Consider the following 18576-nt stretch of genomic DNA (forward strand, 5'->3'; position numbering starts at 1 on the left):
GATTCCGTTCATGTAAAATGTTCTGAATGGGCAAACTCATACAGACAGAAGGAAGATTAGTGCTCATGAGTGGCAGCAGGTGGGAAACGTAATAAGTATCAACTGCTTTATGGGGATGTGGTTTCTTTTAGGGGTGATAAAAATATTCTGAAATTAGATAGTTTTGATGGTTGCACAACACTCTGAACATACTAAAAGCCACCGAATTACACATTTTAAAATGGTTAAAATTGTGAATTTTACCTCGATAAAATAATGAGAATCAAAGGAAAGTCTTGTTACTGAGTCATTAAACAGATGCAGGAGTGACATCAGGCTTACCAAGTGAGGCCAGGTTTCTGCAGTTCTCCAGCATCACGTCCCTGTACAGTGTTCTCTGAGAGGGGTCCAACAATGCCCACTCCTCCTGGGTGAACTCCACAGCCACATCCTCAAAGGTCACCAGGTCCTAAAACATCGCAAACATCTCAGCTTAGCCAAGGATCGCCCCCACCAACACGAACAGGAAAAGAGTCAAGGATGACAGATGAGGGACAGGGAGCCCAGAGTACAGGACGTGTGGGCAGTGTTCCGAGTGCTTTTCTCACTGGCTTCTGGGCTCAGCTTTCAACTTCCATCTCCAGCCTACTCAGGGCTACTCCTACAGTCCAATGCACCCTAACACACACTGATTTTCTCTTTCCATCAGACTGCAGCTCCTGCAGTCTTATTTCTCTTCATCTGCAAAGTTGAGCACACAGGCCTGGGACATTGTGGAAATCACATGAATACTTGGTAAATGATGAATGATTTCCCCATGGCCATCATTAATTGCTTGAGTTATGACACAGCCATGTCTTTACTTGGCTTCCCATTATACCCAAGAGGACATGATGTACATGGTGACCCTGGAGGGCGCTTTAAACATGCAGTAAACATTGACATTCATTGACTATTTTCCAGGCAGCGTTCACCCTCTATCAGATGCCCAGAGATCCTGGGATGCCTGAGGACATGCTTTGGCTGTGAGGCTCCAGGCCACTGAAAATTCACTGTCCAACTTCTGGTCAAAGGAGTAATAACGTGGACAAAGGAATATTTGATTCACCTGTAACCAGCCTGTCAGGAGCTCATCAACCAGCCCTTCCTCCTCTGCGTGTCCTTTCTGCTGAGAGGTCAGGTACAGGGAGGACCTAGCTGGAGAAGAAGAAACAGTTTACCAGGATCCAGGCTTGTCCTGTGTTCTGACACTTGCAGATCTGGGGTCCTCCCCCTAACTGTTCCTCTGTGTGTCCTTTCTGCTGAGAGGTCAGGTACAGGGAGGACCGAGCTGGAGAAGAAGAAACAGGTCACCAGGATCCAGGCTTGTCCTGTGTTCTGACACTTGCAGATCTGGGGTCCTCCCCCTAACTGTGCTGGACCACGTCACAGCATGCCCACACAGAAACCCCCAGCCCCCACAGCTTTCCTAAGAAACCAGAGCAGAATACAGGGCTCAAGGGTCTGGTTGCACTTGAGGAAGGGATTATTCCCATTTCACAGATGAGAAAATTGAGGTTCTCAGGGCATCACTGTGTTTTAATCATGTTTACAGAAAGAATTAAAAGTATACAAGAGTCCACCATTATCCATGGTTTTGCTTTCTATGGTTTTGTGGTCTAAAAATATTAAGATATTTTGAGTGAGAGTGAGCGAGAATGCATATTTACACAACTTTTCTTAAGTATATTATCATTATCCTGTTTTATTATTAGTTATTATTAATCTCCTTATGTGCCTAATTTATAAATTAAACTTTGGCATAGGTATGTATTCATAAGAAAAAACACAGTGCATAGAAGATTCAGTACTTATCCATGGTTTCAGGCATGCACTGGGAGTCTTGGAAAGTATCCCTCACAAATAAGGGGGGACCACTGTAATTCAAAAGCTCCCACACATTCACCACACAGGTGACATATCCATAGATGGCTGAAAACCTAGGTCCCAAGTTCTAGACACCAGTGACTTCTGGGCTCCTGGGTGTCCACCCCGCCACACCTGCTCTGCTCAACCCTCCCCCACAACTGCTTGGCCCCTCCTCCTCTGCACCCACCCTGTGGGTTGGGTGCCTTCAAAGCCCAGACTCTGAGGGCTGCAGGATCCAATGACTCACCACAAGAGGGTCATAGGACAATGGTCCTCATCCTGTGACTCCGACAGCAAACGTTCCTGAACACCAGGCAGTGGGACAAGCAGGAAGCTCCTCTTATTCCCACAGGACACTCGGGTCAGTGCTCTGGAATAAATGGGAAAATGAGTCTTCCCAGACCCCTGCCCCCCAGGCTGCTGAGCACAGGTCCTCTCAGCCTGTCCCTCAGGTCCTCCTTTAACATGCAAGTTCTGTCTTCCATACTGGGCCTTTATTCTGCTTAGGTGATGAATTCAAGGCCGCATGATGACAAAACTTGTCTTCCTCTGTCCCCAGTGGTATGACCATACATCATTGCTCCACTCCCTTGGAAAACCTTGGCTTCATGAGTTTCACGGTACATTCTTCCCATCCAAGTTGTGGCCAATGTTCCCGGCTACAACCCCTCATTCCCTGGAGACTTTGGCACTGACTCCCATTATTCCTTCAGCCTCCGCTCCCACCTCACGTGGATACCATCAGGAGCTCCTCACCTGCAGGGCCTTCTGCACCCACTCCCTCTTGGCCACACATTCCTGTGGACCCCACCTGGCCTTTGTCATCCCTGGCTGTGTTCCACCATCAGGGACAACAGTTCAGAAACCTCTCTCTCTGAACCCACCTCCCTCAACTTCTACCATCTTCTCTCATCTTTTTCTCTCATCACATGTGTCCACCGACCACACAAAGGCCTCAGTCCACATGCTCCTGCTGTCCTGCTCTTCACCAGCCTCCTCCTCTCCCTACTTCATACTTACCTGGCTTGGATTTCACTATCCCTTATTTTAACATGTGTCCCTATTCCTACCCCCAGCTTCACACCAGCCCAGCAGAATTGCAGCCAGGCATGTTTCCAATCCTCTGCCTGCTTCCTGGCAACATCTGGGCAGACCAGCCTGCACAAGTGGGAGAGATGATAAATGATTATTGTTGTTTTAAGTGACTACAGGTTGGGATCATTTGTTAGGCAGTGACTTATAACGAATGATCTCACTTTCTGTAGATGATCCTCCATCCTACTTTTCAAGGTAACAATCAGGAGAAGGAATCTACCTTCCTGTTTGGCCACCAAACTACACTGTTAAGCCTTGACTTCCTCTTCCTTCTCTTACAGACAAGGAGCTGTCTCCCCTTTCCACAGCTCTGCTCTGCAGCTCTGCCCTGTGGCCCACCCCATGCTTCTGAGGAGCTGTATGCTCTTGATCTGTCATCTGTCCTTTCCCTTCAAGCTCTCCCACTCTACAGGACTCTTCCTGATCTGCTCTGCAGCTCTGCCCTGTGGCCCACCCCATGCTTCTGAGGAGCTGTACGCTCTTGATCTGTCATCTGTCCTTTCCCTTCAAGCTCTCCCACTCTACAGGACTCTTCCTGACACCATTCAACTGTGATCCAGGATCGTTACCTATCCTCAGAGCAGTTTTCTTTCCAGTTACTGCTCAGTCTCTGTTCATACCAGCCGAAGTTTTTCATTCTCTGTCTCCTTTCCTCACACCCCAGTCGTTCTTTATTGTACAATCTGGTTTTCACCACTGCCATTTCAAGGACAGTATCCTTGGCAGTATCACTGACGACCTAATTCGCAATAATGAAGATGCAGATTGCAAATACACTGACACTATTTCTGATCTGTCAGATCAAATACAATGGACCACACTCTTTTGGCAAGGCTGCATGGAAAGGTATTTTCACACATTGCTGGGTGTGACTCCTATGGAAGAGGATTTGTCAACGTCAAGCAAAGCTGCAAAAACATTTACTCTTTCTTTATCAATCCCACTTCTAGGAATCTATCTCAAAGATATACAAATACTAAATGATACATGTAAGATTAGTCACCGTGGGCCAGCCCATGGCTCACTTGGGAGAGCGTGGTGCTGACAACACCAAGTCAAGGGTATAGATTCCCTTACTGGTCATCTTTAAAAAAAAAAAAAAAGAAAGAAAGATTAGTCACTCTGGCATTATTTATAATAGCAAAGGATTAAAAATAACACAAATGACCATCAATAGGGGACTGACTGAATAAACTATGGGATATCCACAGAATAAAGAAACATGCAGCCAACAAACAAACCTCCTTCAATCTCTAGGCATTATTATATCCATAAATTCAAGTAAAAAAAAAAATGAAGGTACAAAGCAGTTGTATAGAATGTTGTCTTTCTATACGAAAAGCCTCCTTTCCCTGGAATTACAGAATAAAATATAACTCCCTAAAGACCAGCTTCTTGAGGTTTCTATGTGTGACCCTCCTGAACCCCCAAAATAAAAGCAATGAAGGCTGTGTGTGGGCAGAGATGGGGCATTAGACACAAAGAGTGACAGTGAGCCATGTGAAAAAATAGAGTTGCAGGGAGTCTTTGACTCTGGGACCTCTGTGGTAGGCAGATTAATAACTCCCTCCCTGCCCCAAAGGTGTTCGTGTTCTAATCCCCAGCACCTGTGAATATGTGACATTACACGGCAAAAGGGGTTTTGCAGATGTGATTAAAGTGAGGACCTTGAGATGGGGAGATTATCCTGGATAATACAGGGTCCTTATAAAAGGGAGGCAGGAGAGTCAGGGTCACAGAAGTAGATGTGATGATGAAAGCAGAGGTGAGGCGGGAGGTGTGGGCAGAAATATAGATTTGAAGATGCTGCCCTCCTGGCTTTGAAGGTAGAGGAAGGAGGTACAGGCAAGGAATGCAGGCGGCCTCTAGAAGCTGGAAAAATACAGAAAATAGATTCTCCCCTAGAGCTTGTAGAAGCAACGCAGCCCTGGCAACCCATTTAGGATTTCTGACCTCCAGAACTGCAAGAGAATAAATTGTGTTGTTTTAAGTCACTAAACTTGTAATAATTCATTACAGCAGCAACAGGAAACCAGCATCACCTCTCACATCAAACTTTCCCTGAGGCCTCTGTGAGGCTGCAGCACTTCCCTGCCCTCTATGGGTGGAGGACGTCTCCCTTCTTTCCAGGGACCCAATTTGCAATTAGGTGTAGTTTTAGTCACTAAGTCGTGGAGTGGGAGAAGTGTTGGGATGCAGCCAGCTCACTGTGCCCCCAAGAGGAAAGGAGACAGAGAAAGTGCCTGAGATATTTTCAGTCCCAAGGCCCCCTTCAAGGTTGTCTGGCAGCTAAAATCTCCTATTAGGGCAGGAGAGGGTCTCTGTTTAGTTTACAGATCCAGTGACTCCTGCCCTGCCCCGGATACATCAGTACTGGAAGTGGGTCACGGCTGATGGGCCAATAGAACTTTTGGTGATAGTCATGTTCTATAATTCTGCTCTGTCCAATAAGGTGGCAATGTGTGCACTTGAAATGTGGCTAGTGCAACTGAGAAAATTAATTTTTAATTGTATTTAATTTTCATTGGATTAACTGAAATAGTTCCATGTGGCTAGAGTCTCCCATACTGGACAGGGCAGCCCTAGTCGTAGTCAGACCTGACTTCCTTTAGGATGCGGAGGAAGGGCCCTGTGAGGGGCAAAGTGAATGTGTGCACGTGGCTTTGGGTGAGGGGGCTGCCTGCAGGTTTGCACAGACAGGAGCTGGGAGCGCAGTAAGCGCTCTGCGCCACCTGACAATCGCACGCATGAACGAGAGCATCATCACACTCAGCTCTAAACTCCCAGATCTCATCGTGCGACTTCTTTCCTACTCCACAATCATCACCCTGGCCTAGGGAACGATCATCTGATTCCTACATGAGAGAGCATCATCACACTCAGCTCTAAACTCCCAGATCGCATCGTTCGACTTCTTTCCTACTCCACAATCATCACCCTGGCCTAGGGAACGATCATCTGATTCCTACATTTCTCTCTAACACCATTTACCTTGCCTCTTACAAGTCTTCTTTCTGAATCCTGAAGTCCATTTTAATACACGTATTTAGACTAAATACAAATCACATCATCCTCCTGCCCACATCTCTTTGGTGTCTTCCCCCCTGGCCTCAGAACAGAGTCCAGAGTGACACCTGGTTCGGTTCTGCCTCCCTCTCTGTCTGGCTTACACCGCTCTCCCCTTGCCCTGGCTTCAGACATCCCTGTGTTTCCAGTTCACGGAGCACACCAGGCCCTCTCCTGCTTCAGCAGCTTTCCTTATGCAGTTCCCTGGACATGCAGTGCTGTCTTACACGCAGCCCTGTCCCCTCAGTCCGGTGTAGCCCTATGACTAGCTAAATCTGACCCCAACTTCAGCTCTCAAGCTAAATGTCAGTCCTGGCAAGAGGGCTCCCGTTCCCCCGGACTGAATCCTCTTGTGCTAATCTATCACATCACTCTTGTCATTCATGGTTAAAAATCCATTTTCCCTGCTAGAATGAACTCTATGGAGGCAGAACAAGGTCTGTTTTGGTTTTCCAGGGTCCCTGTGAATCTGGTCCAGATCCTGGCTCATGGAAGTGACCAACTGACCTTGTTTGCCTACGACTGTCCTAGTTTGAACACTGAATGTCCTGTGTGCTGGCCAACTTCAGTCCTGAATAAATAGGGATGGTTGGTCACCATAAATTGTGCACTGAAAACATATCTATTGCATGCTAAGCAAAAATTCCCTCAAGAATGTTATAGAAAGCTATGACGACAAAGGCACAAACGTACAATTAAAACCCCACAACTAGATATAAAATTACTTACCACAATTCTCTGTAACATGAATCACCATGCTGTTATTTCAGAGAAGTTTACGAAATCAAGTTAATTTCTATTAGGACACAAGGGGCTGAGGACAATCTTTTTGGAAACTAGTGTCTTATCCTTCAATCTACATCTTGTTGCTTAATATTCCTCCAAATGATTTTATTTTTTTCGGCAGCTGGTCAGTGAGGCGGGAACTTCAACTCCGGGGGCAACGTGGGTGGGTGGGGGGTCCAGGGAAGGGGACAGAATTGGGAAGAGGAATAAAAGGGGATAGAACGGGAACTGGATCTGCTACCGCACCTTCCCTTTTTTTTTCTTTTTCCCCACCCCCCTCCTTTTTTCGCACCTTCCTCTTTTAAAATAACAACTTTATTGAGAGATATCATTGACCCATGATAACATTCGCCCTTTTCAAATGAACAAGTCAGTGGTTTTTAGAATATTCACAAAGTGGTGCCATCATCACGACTATCTAATTCCAGAGCATTTCCATCACCCCCAGAGAAACCCTGTACCCAGGAAGAGCTTGATGGCGTCCAGGTCCCTCCTGCCATCGGGCTGGCCGCGGGGGGCTCGGGCCGCCGCCGCCGCCCATGACGGGCGTGGGACCGGCTGCGACTTGCAGCTGCAGCGGCGGACGCGCCCGCACCCCCAGTCCCGGCCAGCGCCCAGCCCGGCGGCCACCACAAATGCAGCTCCGCAGCGCCCCCAGCGGCCGCGCCCGGGCGTGCGGGGAAACTGAGGCAGCACCGCCGGATCCCGGTTGTGGAGGCGCTTTCCTGGAGGAGGCGAGCTCCGCATTGGAGGAGGGAAGTCATCAGTCATCATATGAGCGACTAGAAGGAACGCAGGTTCCCACTAATAACAACAGGAAAAACACCCAGAGCCGCGCACAGTCGCATGTGGCGGCTCCATAAGTGTCCCTGGCACGTGTGAGCGTGTCACTCGTGCACAGCGATCACGGCCGCCTCCGGAACAGGCGCTGGTCGGTAAAGGGACCCGAACCCCGGGCCTTGGTGTTATCAGCATGGTGCTCCAACCAGTCGAGCTCACCGGCTAGACCCTGTTCTAGGTTTAAAATAGGATCAGGAATCATGTCACAGCGAGCCAAGAGGACGGGTCGGTAATGCCGATGCTATCTTTATTTAAAATGTTGACACTGTTTATCATGGATCTGGGGGGCATTAATTCTGATTTAAAAAAATATTGCATTAGAACATTCGTTATCTTAATGACTGACGTTTTTCGGTGCCCCCTTAAATTTTGTTCCCCAGATGAATTCACCCTGTCCCCACCCTGGTCTCAGAGCAACATTAGGAGTAAGTACGGTTCCTACACCCATTTTACAGATGGGGGAATTGAGGCTCAGAGAGGTCAAGTCACTCACACAGGGTCACACAGCAAGAGTGGTGGAATCTAGGGCTGTGGTTAGCTCAGTTGGTTCGAGCTGGTGCTGTTTACACCACGGTCCAGGGTTCGATCTCTGTTAAAAAAAAAAAAAAGTTCTGAAATCTAAACCGAGGCAGGCAGACTCGGAAGCCCACATACTTCCCACAATCCTATACCATCTTCCCCACGCTTCATGCAGCTGAGCCCTAGTTCCCCTATTTGCCAGGTGGAACTAAAGAGAAAACAGGGCGAAGTCCCTGGTGTGCATTCAATGAGCTAAAATGTGAGTGTGGCGTAGTGCCCAGGACATCCTTTACATTCAATCAGTGGCTGTGATCATTATTGTGACCAGGACCCCTAGACACGGCAGAGCGCCATGGAGAGGGGTCAGCAGTCCCCCCTCAACATTCTGCACCCTGGCCCTGCCCAGGCCCCGGAGCTCGGGCTCAGCCAAGGCAGGAGACAGGCTCCGTCTCCATGGAGACTCGAGCAGGAGGCTCATAGTGCCGTGGGCCTCGGGTGTGTGGGGTGAGTCGGTGACAGAATCAAAAGGAAAACCCACCTACTCTCCCAGGAGCCAAAGAGGCACTTTTCCCAGCTGCTTCCTCCTCTTTCTTCGCTCAAAACAAGTGACGGGGAAGGGACAGGAAGGAACCACGGGATCTGGGATCTGACCTCCGGGAGCTTAAATCCAGCATTCACCTCCCGAATGACACTTGTCCCTGGAATCTATTCCGTGACACGCTGGCATACCTCAGCCACATCAGGGGATGGGTCGGGGCACAGAAACATGAAGCCGTGCACCTGGAAGCCTTTGGAGCCTGCTAAGCCGAGTCTCTGATTGATTATCAGCTGGAGGAAGTCGGGTCACAACTGGCATACCTGCAGGAGCCCCAGGACAGGGGCTGTTCATGAAGAAGTGAACAGGGTGGGAGCAGGACCCATGGGGGGTGTCAAGGGCTGGAGGCTTCCAGCAAGTTGCTGGCTGTCTGGCTTCTGTGTCTTCAGAAACTTGCCCCAGGGCCTTTGCACTGGCTGGGTCTGCATCTCCTGGGTTTTTCATGAGAATGGATGGATCTGGACCACAGTTTCTCAGCCTCAGCACTGTGGGCACTTGGGGCTGTGTCACTGTCTGTGGTGGGGGGTCATGGGCACTTCAGGTGCTGAGCAGTGTCCCTCGCCCCAGCCTACTCCATGCCAGGAGCACCCACCAGTCGTGACAATCACAAATGTCCACAGACATCACCAAATGATGCCGGGGGAGCAAATCACCCCTGGTTGAGACTCACTGTCCTTCAATGCCCTTCCCCAGATATCCACGCCCTCCATGCTTGCCCATCTCAAGGATACTTGTCCCCCTGCTGGTCACCTCTACCTGGTTATCCTGCCATTTTTCTTTACACTTCCAGCTTCACCTGAGGCATCGCCTCCTCCAGGAAGTCCTCTTTGATGTTCCAGCCCAGGCCAGGTGACTCCTTGGGGCTCCTATAGTGCCTGTGTGCCTACGCACCACGACCTCCATGGTCTGTAGACTTGGCTTTGCCCAGGAGAGCAGCCAGGACAGGGGCCGGCACCGGCTCACTCCCCACAGTGTCTGCCTGCCCAGCCCAGGGACAGCACCCAGCATCTGCTCAACAAATACCTGTGGACAGCACATGAGCGTCAGCAGTTAAACGTGACTGGCAAGCCTTTGTGTTTTTCCTTCCCTTTAAATTTTTCTTTCTTTGGATTTTTCTCCTCTTCCCACAATGATTGTGAATCACTTTGGAATCAAGGGAGTCTAAAACTTAAAAACAGGAAAGGAAACAGGACCGATTTAGCGGTCACGACCATCAGATGGAGGATTCGCACGTCGAAGCCAACTCGGCCTGGGTTTATTCTTTTCAATTCTGTGCCCAAGAGAACGAAGATCTTCTGAAAGCAGCTAGGCTCCCTGGCTGCCAGGCCTCAAACACATGACAGCAGGTGCCACGCTGGCCCCTGTGCTGGCTGGGTAAATGGTGGCAATGAGAGACCATTTGCCACTTGCCGGGTGCTGTCGGGCATACACGGCGCGGACTGCTGTTATTCCCATTTCTCAGAGGGGCACATCGAGACACCCAGAAGGTCCGAGGATAAGGTGCCACGCTGGCCCCTGTGCTGGCTGGGTAAATGGTGGCAATGAGAGACCATTTGCCACTTGCCGGGTGCTGTCGGGCATACACGGCACGGACTGCTGTTATTCCCATTTCTCAGAGGGGCACATCGAGACACCCAGAAGGTCCGAGGATGAAGCTTATGTTTTTCCTTTTCGGAGCTCAGGATCTTTTCGCGAGCTCGAGTGTTTGTCGTCCCCGTTGTCTCACTGGCTGCCATGTGAATCCCTCCCCAGACAGTTAACAACTGGGCTGTTTCCTTCCTCCAGGACAGCGGGAGATTTTCTTGCACTAGTGGGCTAGGACGGAGTCTTATTATATAATGTAGCCTAGTCACAGGACCGACATCTATCACTTTTGCCAATTTTTCAATTTAAGTATTTATTTAAGTTTTTAAAAAATGCATGGATCTTCCCCGCCCCCACCATATCCTGCTGGCTGGAAGCAAATCCTAGCTTCTGCTGAAGTTAAAGTGAAGAGTGCCCGTGGCGGGGGGTGATTCATTGCGATCACTTAAGGGTATGTCTGCCACCAGCACTTGCTATGTGCCAGGCATTTTATAGGAATAAACCCACTTAATCCTCCCAGTAATCCTAGGAGATAGGCACTCCTCATAGCCCATTTTACGGATGAGGAAACTGAGGACCAGAGAAGTGGTGGAGCTGGGACTTGAACACAAATTCCACATCATCCCCCTACTCGCTGCCCCTACAGTCAGTCATAGGTCCACAGACGCATATCACGGGGTGAACGCTCTGGCACGCATTGTCACAAAATGGTAAAATTCTGTGGTCCCACTACAGCCCTGAGCAAAACGCAGAGCCCCCCACCGTCTTCAAAGCACCCAATGACAACAGACAGCCTTGAGTCCCTCCCCGGGCTGGATGGCTTTCAAGCACTGGCCGAGGACCTTGAAGGCTCAAACATGGGCTGTAACTGGCACACTGGGAAGTGTTCTCAGGAGCGAACGTCCTGCGGAGTGCACGGGTCTCACGTCATCGCATCTCCATGGTAACCAAGCCGGGGTTGTTCTTATCCCCATTTTACAGGCAAGGAAACTGAGCTCAGTGAGGAGAAGCGACTCGTCCGCCGTTGCCAGCTTGGGACTCAAGAAGGAGGGCCGGGCTTCTACTGTGTCCAGCTGGCTCCTCCGCTGACCTCTCTCCAGTCCAGAAGGCAGGATGGCTCAGTGATTACATGCTCCGACAACCTGCTTTGTGACCTTGGGCAAGTCTCTTCCTCTCTGGGCCCTGATTTCCCCAGTGGCCCAAAGCTAGGCTCCTTTCACCCCACTTAGCATGTGACTAACGGCATAGCCCGTGGTTCATCAGACTCATTTGAATCCTTGTGCCAAGCCTCTGCTTTCTCATCTGTGAAGTGGGCACCGTAAGAGCACCTACCCAAGGTGGGCACAACACCACTTCCTTCACTTGCCCCTTTTGGACAATCAGCTTCCCCACAATGTCCCTCCCCTCCTGCTCCCTGTTTGTCCCCAAATCATCCAGCTCCACTGGCCTAGACCAGTGCCAAAGGGGAAAATATTGACTGTCACTGTCCAATGGACAACAGGTACCTAAAGATGTGAACCTAGATGTCAAACGCTGAGTTCATTTGCTCAGCAAACTCTGCCTGCATTTTTCTTCCTTTCCCTCCCCCAAAGCCAGGCCCCCTGAGGGGTGGGGAGCCTGAGCACATGTTCAGGGGACAGACTGTATGCAGGGGGCTGGAAGGCTGTTGCAGGGAGTGTGCATCCACTGGAGGTTAATCAGGAGCCATCTTGGGTTCTCTATAGGAGGAATTCAAAGTAGGGGCTTGGTTACCTGGGTATCCCAGGAGCCGCATGGTGTTAGCATCAGCAGGAAGTCACCACTACCACCCCTAGGCTGGAGTTTCAGGGTTGAGGGATTTGGCCAGCCTGGGTATTCACGTCCTGGCTCCACCACCTCTCGGGGCATCAGTTTCCATTGGTAACTCTCAAAATTAGGTTGAAATGTCAAAAGAAGCTAAGATTGTATGTCCACTGCAATATGACCACAGATCCATTTAGTTCTCTAGTAGTGGCCAAAGTTTTTCCACTGTGAAAGAGGAAAAAAAAAAGAGAGTAGATTGAGGATAGCAAACATTTTCTGCAAAGATTCAGATGGCGAATACTTTAGGTTTTGCAGCCACCTGGGCTTGGTTACAACTGCTCAGCTCTGCCAGTGTACTGGGAGAGCCCTCGTGGATGTTACATAAATGAATGGGCATAGCCATGTGTCAATAAAACTTTATTTACAAAAACAGGCAGGGGGCTGGACTCAACCTGGGGGCCAGAGTTTGCTAACCCCTGGTTGAACACACTTCCCTCTGATGCTCCTATGGTTTGGGACAGTGGAAGGCTGGTAACAAGCTGTGTGTCCCTCAGCAGGGGACTGAGTGAGTAACTCCTGGTACGCCCTGAGGATAGAGTATCATACAGCTGTGAAAAGGGGTGTGTGGCCTTGTAGATCCCCAGACTTGAGGCTAAGTTAAAAAAAAAACAGTGTAGATGTAAGATAGGGTGCTATTTATATGAAATGTTTAAGGTAAGCACACAATACTGAAGAGTGTATGCAAAAACAAATTTTTAACAAGTGAGGACACATACCAATGGACAATGCCTCTGGGGAGAAACTGTAATGGCTTCAAGGGACATTTGCTTATGTTTTATCAATTAAGAAACAAAAAAGTCCCCAGGAAGAGACCAAAGCCACTGAATCCAACCTCTCTCGGGTCCTGGGAGAGTGTGAGATGTCGTTGCCAGAAGACGTCTTTGTATCAATTAAGAAACAAAAAAGTCCCCAGGAAGAGACCAAAGCCACCGAATCCAACCTCTCTCGGGTCCTGGGAGAGTGTGAGATGTCGTTGCCAGAAGACGTCTTTGTCCACATCACCTGCTGCCATCCAGGGTTGACAGAGACCCAAGGTGATGCCTGAGGGACCCAAGGGAGCTATGGCATGAGTACTCAGGTGTCCCTAGCACGGGCTGCATGATCTCATTTCATCTTTATAACTGTCCTCTGGCAGCCGGCGACATTTCTGGATTCGATGAAGTTCAGACCACATCCCTCCTCTCTTTACCCCCTCTCCCCCTGTGTCCCTTTCACATTGAGAATGAAATGCAAACACTTCAGCAAAGCCCAAGAGGCCCCCTCCTTCTGCCCCTCACTCGCTCTGCTCTGGCCACACGGCTGCTCCTCCCACACAACAGGCATGGTCCTACCTCGGGGCCTTTGCACAGGTGATTCTCGCTGCCTGAATCACTCTCCCCTGATTTCCACATGACTTAATCCCTGTCACTCCAATTTCATTCACTCTCCTCAGGGAGACTTCACTGTCTACCCTAAGCTCTTCCTCCACCTACCCTGTAAAATACCATCCCTGGCGTTGGTCACAATCTGAAAATGGTCCTCTCCGTCTGATGACTTAGTACCTGTCTTCCCCAGTGGACCGCATGCCCCACGGTGGCCGAGATGTCTCTCATACACGCTGTATCCCGAGCCTAGCACAGAACCTGGCACACGGCAGATGTTCAAATATGGGTTGAAATCATAGTTGAATAAAACTAATCGATAGTGACAGAATCGGTAGTGGCCTAGGGGCCAGGCAGGGCTTGAGGAACCCTTCAAGGGTATGTATTCACCCTTGACTGTGGTGATGGTTTCATGGGTGTGTACCGGTGCAGACATCAAACTCGTCACTCAGAGACACTGTACACTTTAAACATGTGCAATTTACTATCGCGTGACAGTAATTCCTAGAGAGTGCTGTTCATAAAGAAAAATTCTTCAAATTTTTTTATTGTTAGTTGAATGAAATCTACCAGCCTATTTTCAAAATTAGATGGCTTGGACACACGCACATAACACACATACCTCGGGAAAATAAAGAGGATGAAGAACAGCGGCATGTGTATGGTGGCCATCTTTGTCAGCTGGGCTCAGTGGTGGTTTTCATTTTATTATGATCAATGGAACGGTTTGTGTGAAAAGGATGAAGTGTCTGTGTATGTTAATATAAGATGACAGGCTGGCTTTGCCTCTGTATTAGTCCGTTTTGTGTTACTGTAGCAGAAATACCTGAGACTGGGTAATTTATAAGGAAAAGAGGTTTATTTGGCTTATGATTAGGGGACAGCTGCATCTGGCACGGGCCTCAGGCTGCTTCTACTCATGGTGGAAAGTGGCAGGCAGCCGGCGGGTACAAGTGGATCACATGGTGAGAGGAAGCGAGAGAGAGAGAGAGAGAGAGAGAGGAGGTGCCAGGGTCTATTAAGCAACCAGCTCTCTTGGGAACTAATTGGATCACATGGTGAGAGGAAGCGAGAGAGAGAGAGAGAGGAGGTGCCAGGGTCTATTAAGCAACCAGCTCTCTTGGGAACTAATAGAGTGAGATCTCGCTCAGGCCTCCCTCCCCCAGGGAGAGCATGAGCCCATTCATGAAGGATCCGCCCCCATGACTCAATCAGTTTCCAACACTGCCAAACTGGGGATCAAATTTCCACATGAGAAGCCATGGCATCTGCATCAACACCCAGCGCAGCTACAAATGCCAGTGACTGCCTGGTTTTAAGCTCAAACCAGAGAACTGAAGCTGTGCTCAGGTAGAGGCCCCAGGAAGACGCCGTGAGGCTGGACTGGAGCTGGGGATGGAACCGAGGCGGGTCCTACAGCCTGAGGAGGAGGGAGAAGATCACAGGTTCCCACAAGGCCAAAGGTCTACTGAGACCTGTCTAAGGACTCACCTTCTAGGAAGGTCTTGCCACAGAGCAGGGAGGTGGCAGGGCGTCCTGGGCCTGGGATGCCCTTGTGGAGCCCCCAAACCTCGCCCCTTCCTCATCTTTCATATGTGAGTAGAAGAAAGTGTCATTTCCAGCTTTGAGAAGGGGAACCTCAGCCATGGCCAGGCAGAGAGCAGATGAGAGTCCTTGGTCAGGAAGTCCAGCCCCCTGACTCATCTCCCTCCTGATTTCACCTCCTAAAAATGGGACCATCATCCCTGCTGTGCTCATCTTGCAGGGAGGCCTCCACAAGGTTCTTTGAAGTTGAAGTTGAATTTGAAGGTCACCAGGTGGCAGCACAGGCAATAGTTGGGGACAGAGAAGATTTGGAAGTGTGTGGGGTTTGTGGAGGGGGCTGAGCCAGCAAGAGGTAGGGTTTGACCCTCTATTTGTCTCCAATGTGACTGAATGCACCTTGGGACAAAACCCGTGCCACAGCTCTGCCCACTGCCTCAACAACAGAGGCTGGAGGCCGATTCCCAGGTCCCCCAGTGGCCCAAACAACACCATCTGCGAAGGTCCAGAGCTCAAACCTCACATCCCTTGGGACCCACAGTCCAACATCTGATCACATATTCAATGGCACCCACACAAAAAAGCAGAATGAATGCTGGAGGTTCCCTGCTATGCCAAGCGTTAACTCTTCTGAGGCTGGATGTGAAAAAATCTGGGGGTCCTGGGGAAGGAGTGGGGAAACCCAGTGTGAGCCTCAGGGGGGCCCCAGGCAGCAACTGATTACTAACTGGGAGGAAGGTATTTCAGTATTTTCATAACCTGTATATCTGTATGGGGCCCACCTGCTGCCTTGGGTCTTTCCACACTTCTCTTAACGCAGAACCCACTCTTCAAGGATGTGCAGTCACTAGACAGTATCACCTCCAGCTAAGGAGTGTACTAATACTAGTCAGAAAGTTTTGGGGGCACAGAGAGGAGAGAGTAACTTCATCAGGTTGGGATGGGGCCTGATCCCCTTCTCTGGTCCCAGATGTGGATGAGTGCAGCTCTGGACAGCACCAGTGACACAGCTCCACCTTCTGTGTCAGCACTCAGGGATTCTACAAGTGCCACTGCCACTGAGGCTGGAAGTCAAAACATGGGAGCCTGAATAACCAAATGACCACTGTCTGTGAAGGCACCTGGCCTGACATGATTCTAGAACCTCCCTCTCCCCCAACACACACACAGACACTGTCAGCCTAATGAATCATGTCCTCTCCCCTGCAGGGATCCCCTTCCCCACCTGCACTCTGCCACCTGGAATCAACAGCTGGGTGAGTGGCCCCAGTGGGCACCAGGAGGCAGGAAATCCCTCCATGCAGTGCCATGTCTGCCCTGTGCCCTGAGCTCCTCATCCACCTGAGAGGCTGTCTGACCCCCTCATCTCCCCTTTCTGCAGAGTCTCTCCCGCTACTTTGACAAAGTCCAGCATCTGGGCAGAGACATCAAGTCAGCCTCAGTGCAGGACACCATCCAGGTAAGGAAAGGACCTGGGGAAGAAAAGGCAGAGGCATCTCATAGAGCCTGGGGAAGCTTTGTTCTGGGAGCAGGCAGGCCCCCATGTGGTGGGTGCTGGTCTGACTCCCTGTGTCTCCCAGGGCTGGTGGAAGAGTGGACACTGCAGTAGTCCTGCACCCTATCAGATACCTGTGTCCTTACTAACCCACTTTCCTCTTGCTGTGCCTGGACATTGAGTTTTTGTCATCTTTGGTATTTCTGAGGGCAGTTGACTACTAAGTGTGGAGCACACCAACATTTATAAAGCAAATGTATTTCACAGGGCCTATTCTCCAAAGCCCTGTAGTCTTAGGTTTAGCCTAAACTTTTGGAATTACACATAGAAACGTTAACCTTGCAAAAGACAGGAAACTCTCCTCAGGCTAAAGTCTTGGTAACACAACATGATCCTATATATAGAAAAACCTAAAGACTCTACCAAAAGACTCTTAGAGCTGATAAACAATTTCAGTAATGTTGCAGGATACAAAATGAACATACAAAAATCAGTAGCATTTTTACACTACAACAACAAAGTAGCAGAAAAAGAAATTCAGAAAGTTAGCCCATTTATAATAATCAGCCCCAAAATAAAATATGTAGGAAACAATTTAACCTAGGAGGTGAAAGATCTCTACAATGAGAACTACAAAACACTACTGAAAGAAATTAAAGAGGACACAAAAATGAGAAAAGACATTCCATGCTCTTGGATTGGAAGAGTTAACATTGTGAAAATGTCCTCTCTAACCAAAGTTATCTACAGCTTCAATGCAATCCCCATCAAAATACCAATGACATTCTTCACAGAAATAAAAAAAAAATCCTAACATTCATGTGGAACAAAAAAAGACCCCGAATAGCCAAAGCAATCCTGAGCAAAAAAAAAATTATCTGACTTTGGATTATACTAGAAAGCTATAGTAACCAAAGCAGCATGATTCATATGAGAACAGACACTCTGACCAATGGAACAGAATAGAGAACCTGTAAATAAACCCACAAACCTACAGCAAACTGATCTTTGGCAAAGGCAAGAAGAATGTACATTGGGGAAAAGGCTGCCTCTTCAATAAATGGTGCTGGGAAAGCTGGACATGCACATGCAGAGGATGAAAATGGACATGTCCCTCTCTCCATATGCCAGAATCAACTCAAAATGGATTACAGAGTTAAGTATAAGATCTGAAACCATAAAACTACTAAACGAAAACACAGGGGAAATACTCCAGGAAGTAGGAATGGGCAAAGACTTTATTAATAAGACCCCAAAAGCATAACCAACAACAAAAACATAAACAAATGGGCAAATGGGACTATATCAAACTAAAAACTTCTCCACAGCAAAGGAAACAATCAACAGAGCAGAAAGACAACCTACAGAGTGGTAGAAAATATTTGTAAACTATACATCTGACAAGGGATTAATATCTAGAATATACGAGGGACTCAAACAATGTCACAGTAAAAAAAAATCTAATGTTAAAATGGGCAAAGGAGCTGAATAGACATTTTTCAAGGGAAGACATACAAATATCCAACAGGAATATGAAAAAAATGCTCAACATCACTAAACATTCGGGAAACAAATTAAAACCATATCAAGGTATCATCTCACCCCAGTTAGATTGGCCATTATTAAAAAGACTGAGAATAACAAATGCTGGCGAGGATGTGGAGAAAAGGGAACACTCCTACACTGTTGGTGCGACGGTAAATTGTTGCACCTGTATGGAAAACAGTATGGAGGCTCCTCAAACAACTACAGATAGATCTACAATATGGTCCAGGAATCTCAGTTCTGGGTATATTCTCAATATACACAAAGGAATGGAAAACAGGATACCTGCACTCCCGTGTTCATTGCAGCAGCTCTATTTACAATAGCCAAGATATGGAATCAACCTAAATGTCTTTCAGTGGATGGCTGGATAAGGAACATGTGGTATATAAACACAGGAGAATACTACGCAGCCATAA

At 48.7% G+C, this 18576-nt stretch overlaps 1 protein-coding gene across 1 annotated transcript in view; it reads left to right on the forward strand.

Moving 5' to 3' along the window:
• Positions 1–13073: 13073 nt before the first annotated feature.
• The window catches only part of LOC103581559 (EGF-like module-containing mucin-like hormone receptor-like 2), an 18098-nt gene continuing 12595 nt past the window's right edge, over positions 13074–18576 (forward strand). Inside the window, 4 exon segments of the mRNA XM_008563367.1 lie at positions 13074–13248; positions 16327–16373; positions 16499–16576; positions 16698–16722. Coding sequence (XP_008561589.1) covers positions 13074–13248; positions 16327–16373; positions 16499–16576; positions 16698–16722 — 325 coding nt within the window.

Source organism: Galeopterus variegatus, unplaced genomic scaffold (genome assembly GCF_000696425.1).
Source record: "Galeopterus variegatus unplaced genomic scaffold, G_variegatus-3.0.2 Scaffold13356, whole genome shotgun sequence".
NCBI lineage: Eukaryota > Metazoa > Chordata > Mammalia > Dermoptera > Cynocephalidae > Galeopterus > Galeopterus variegatus.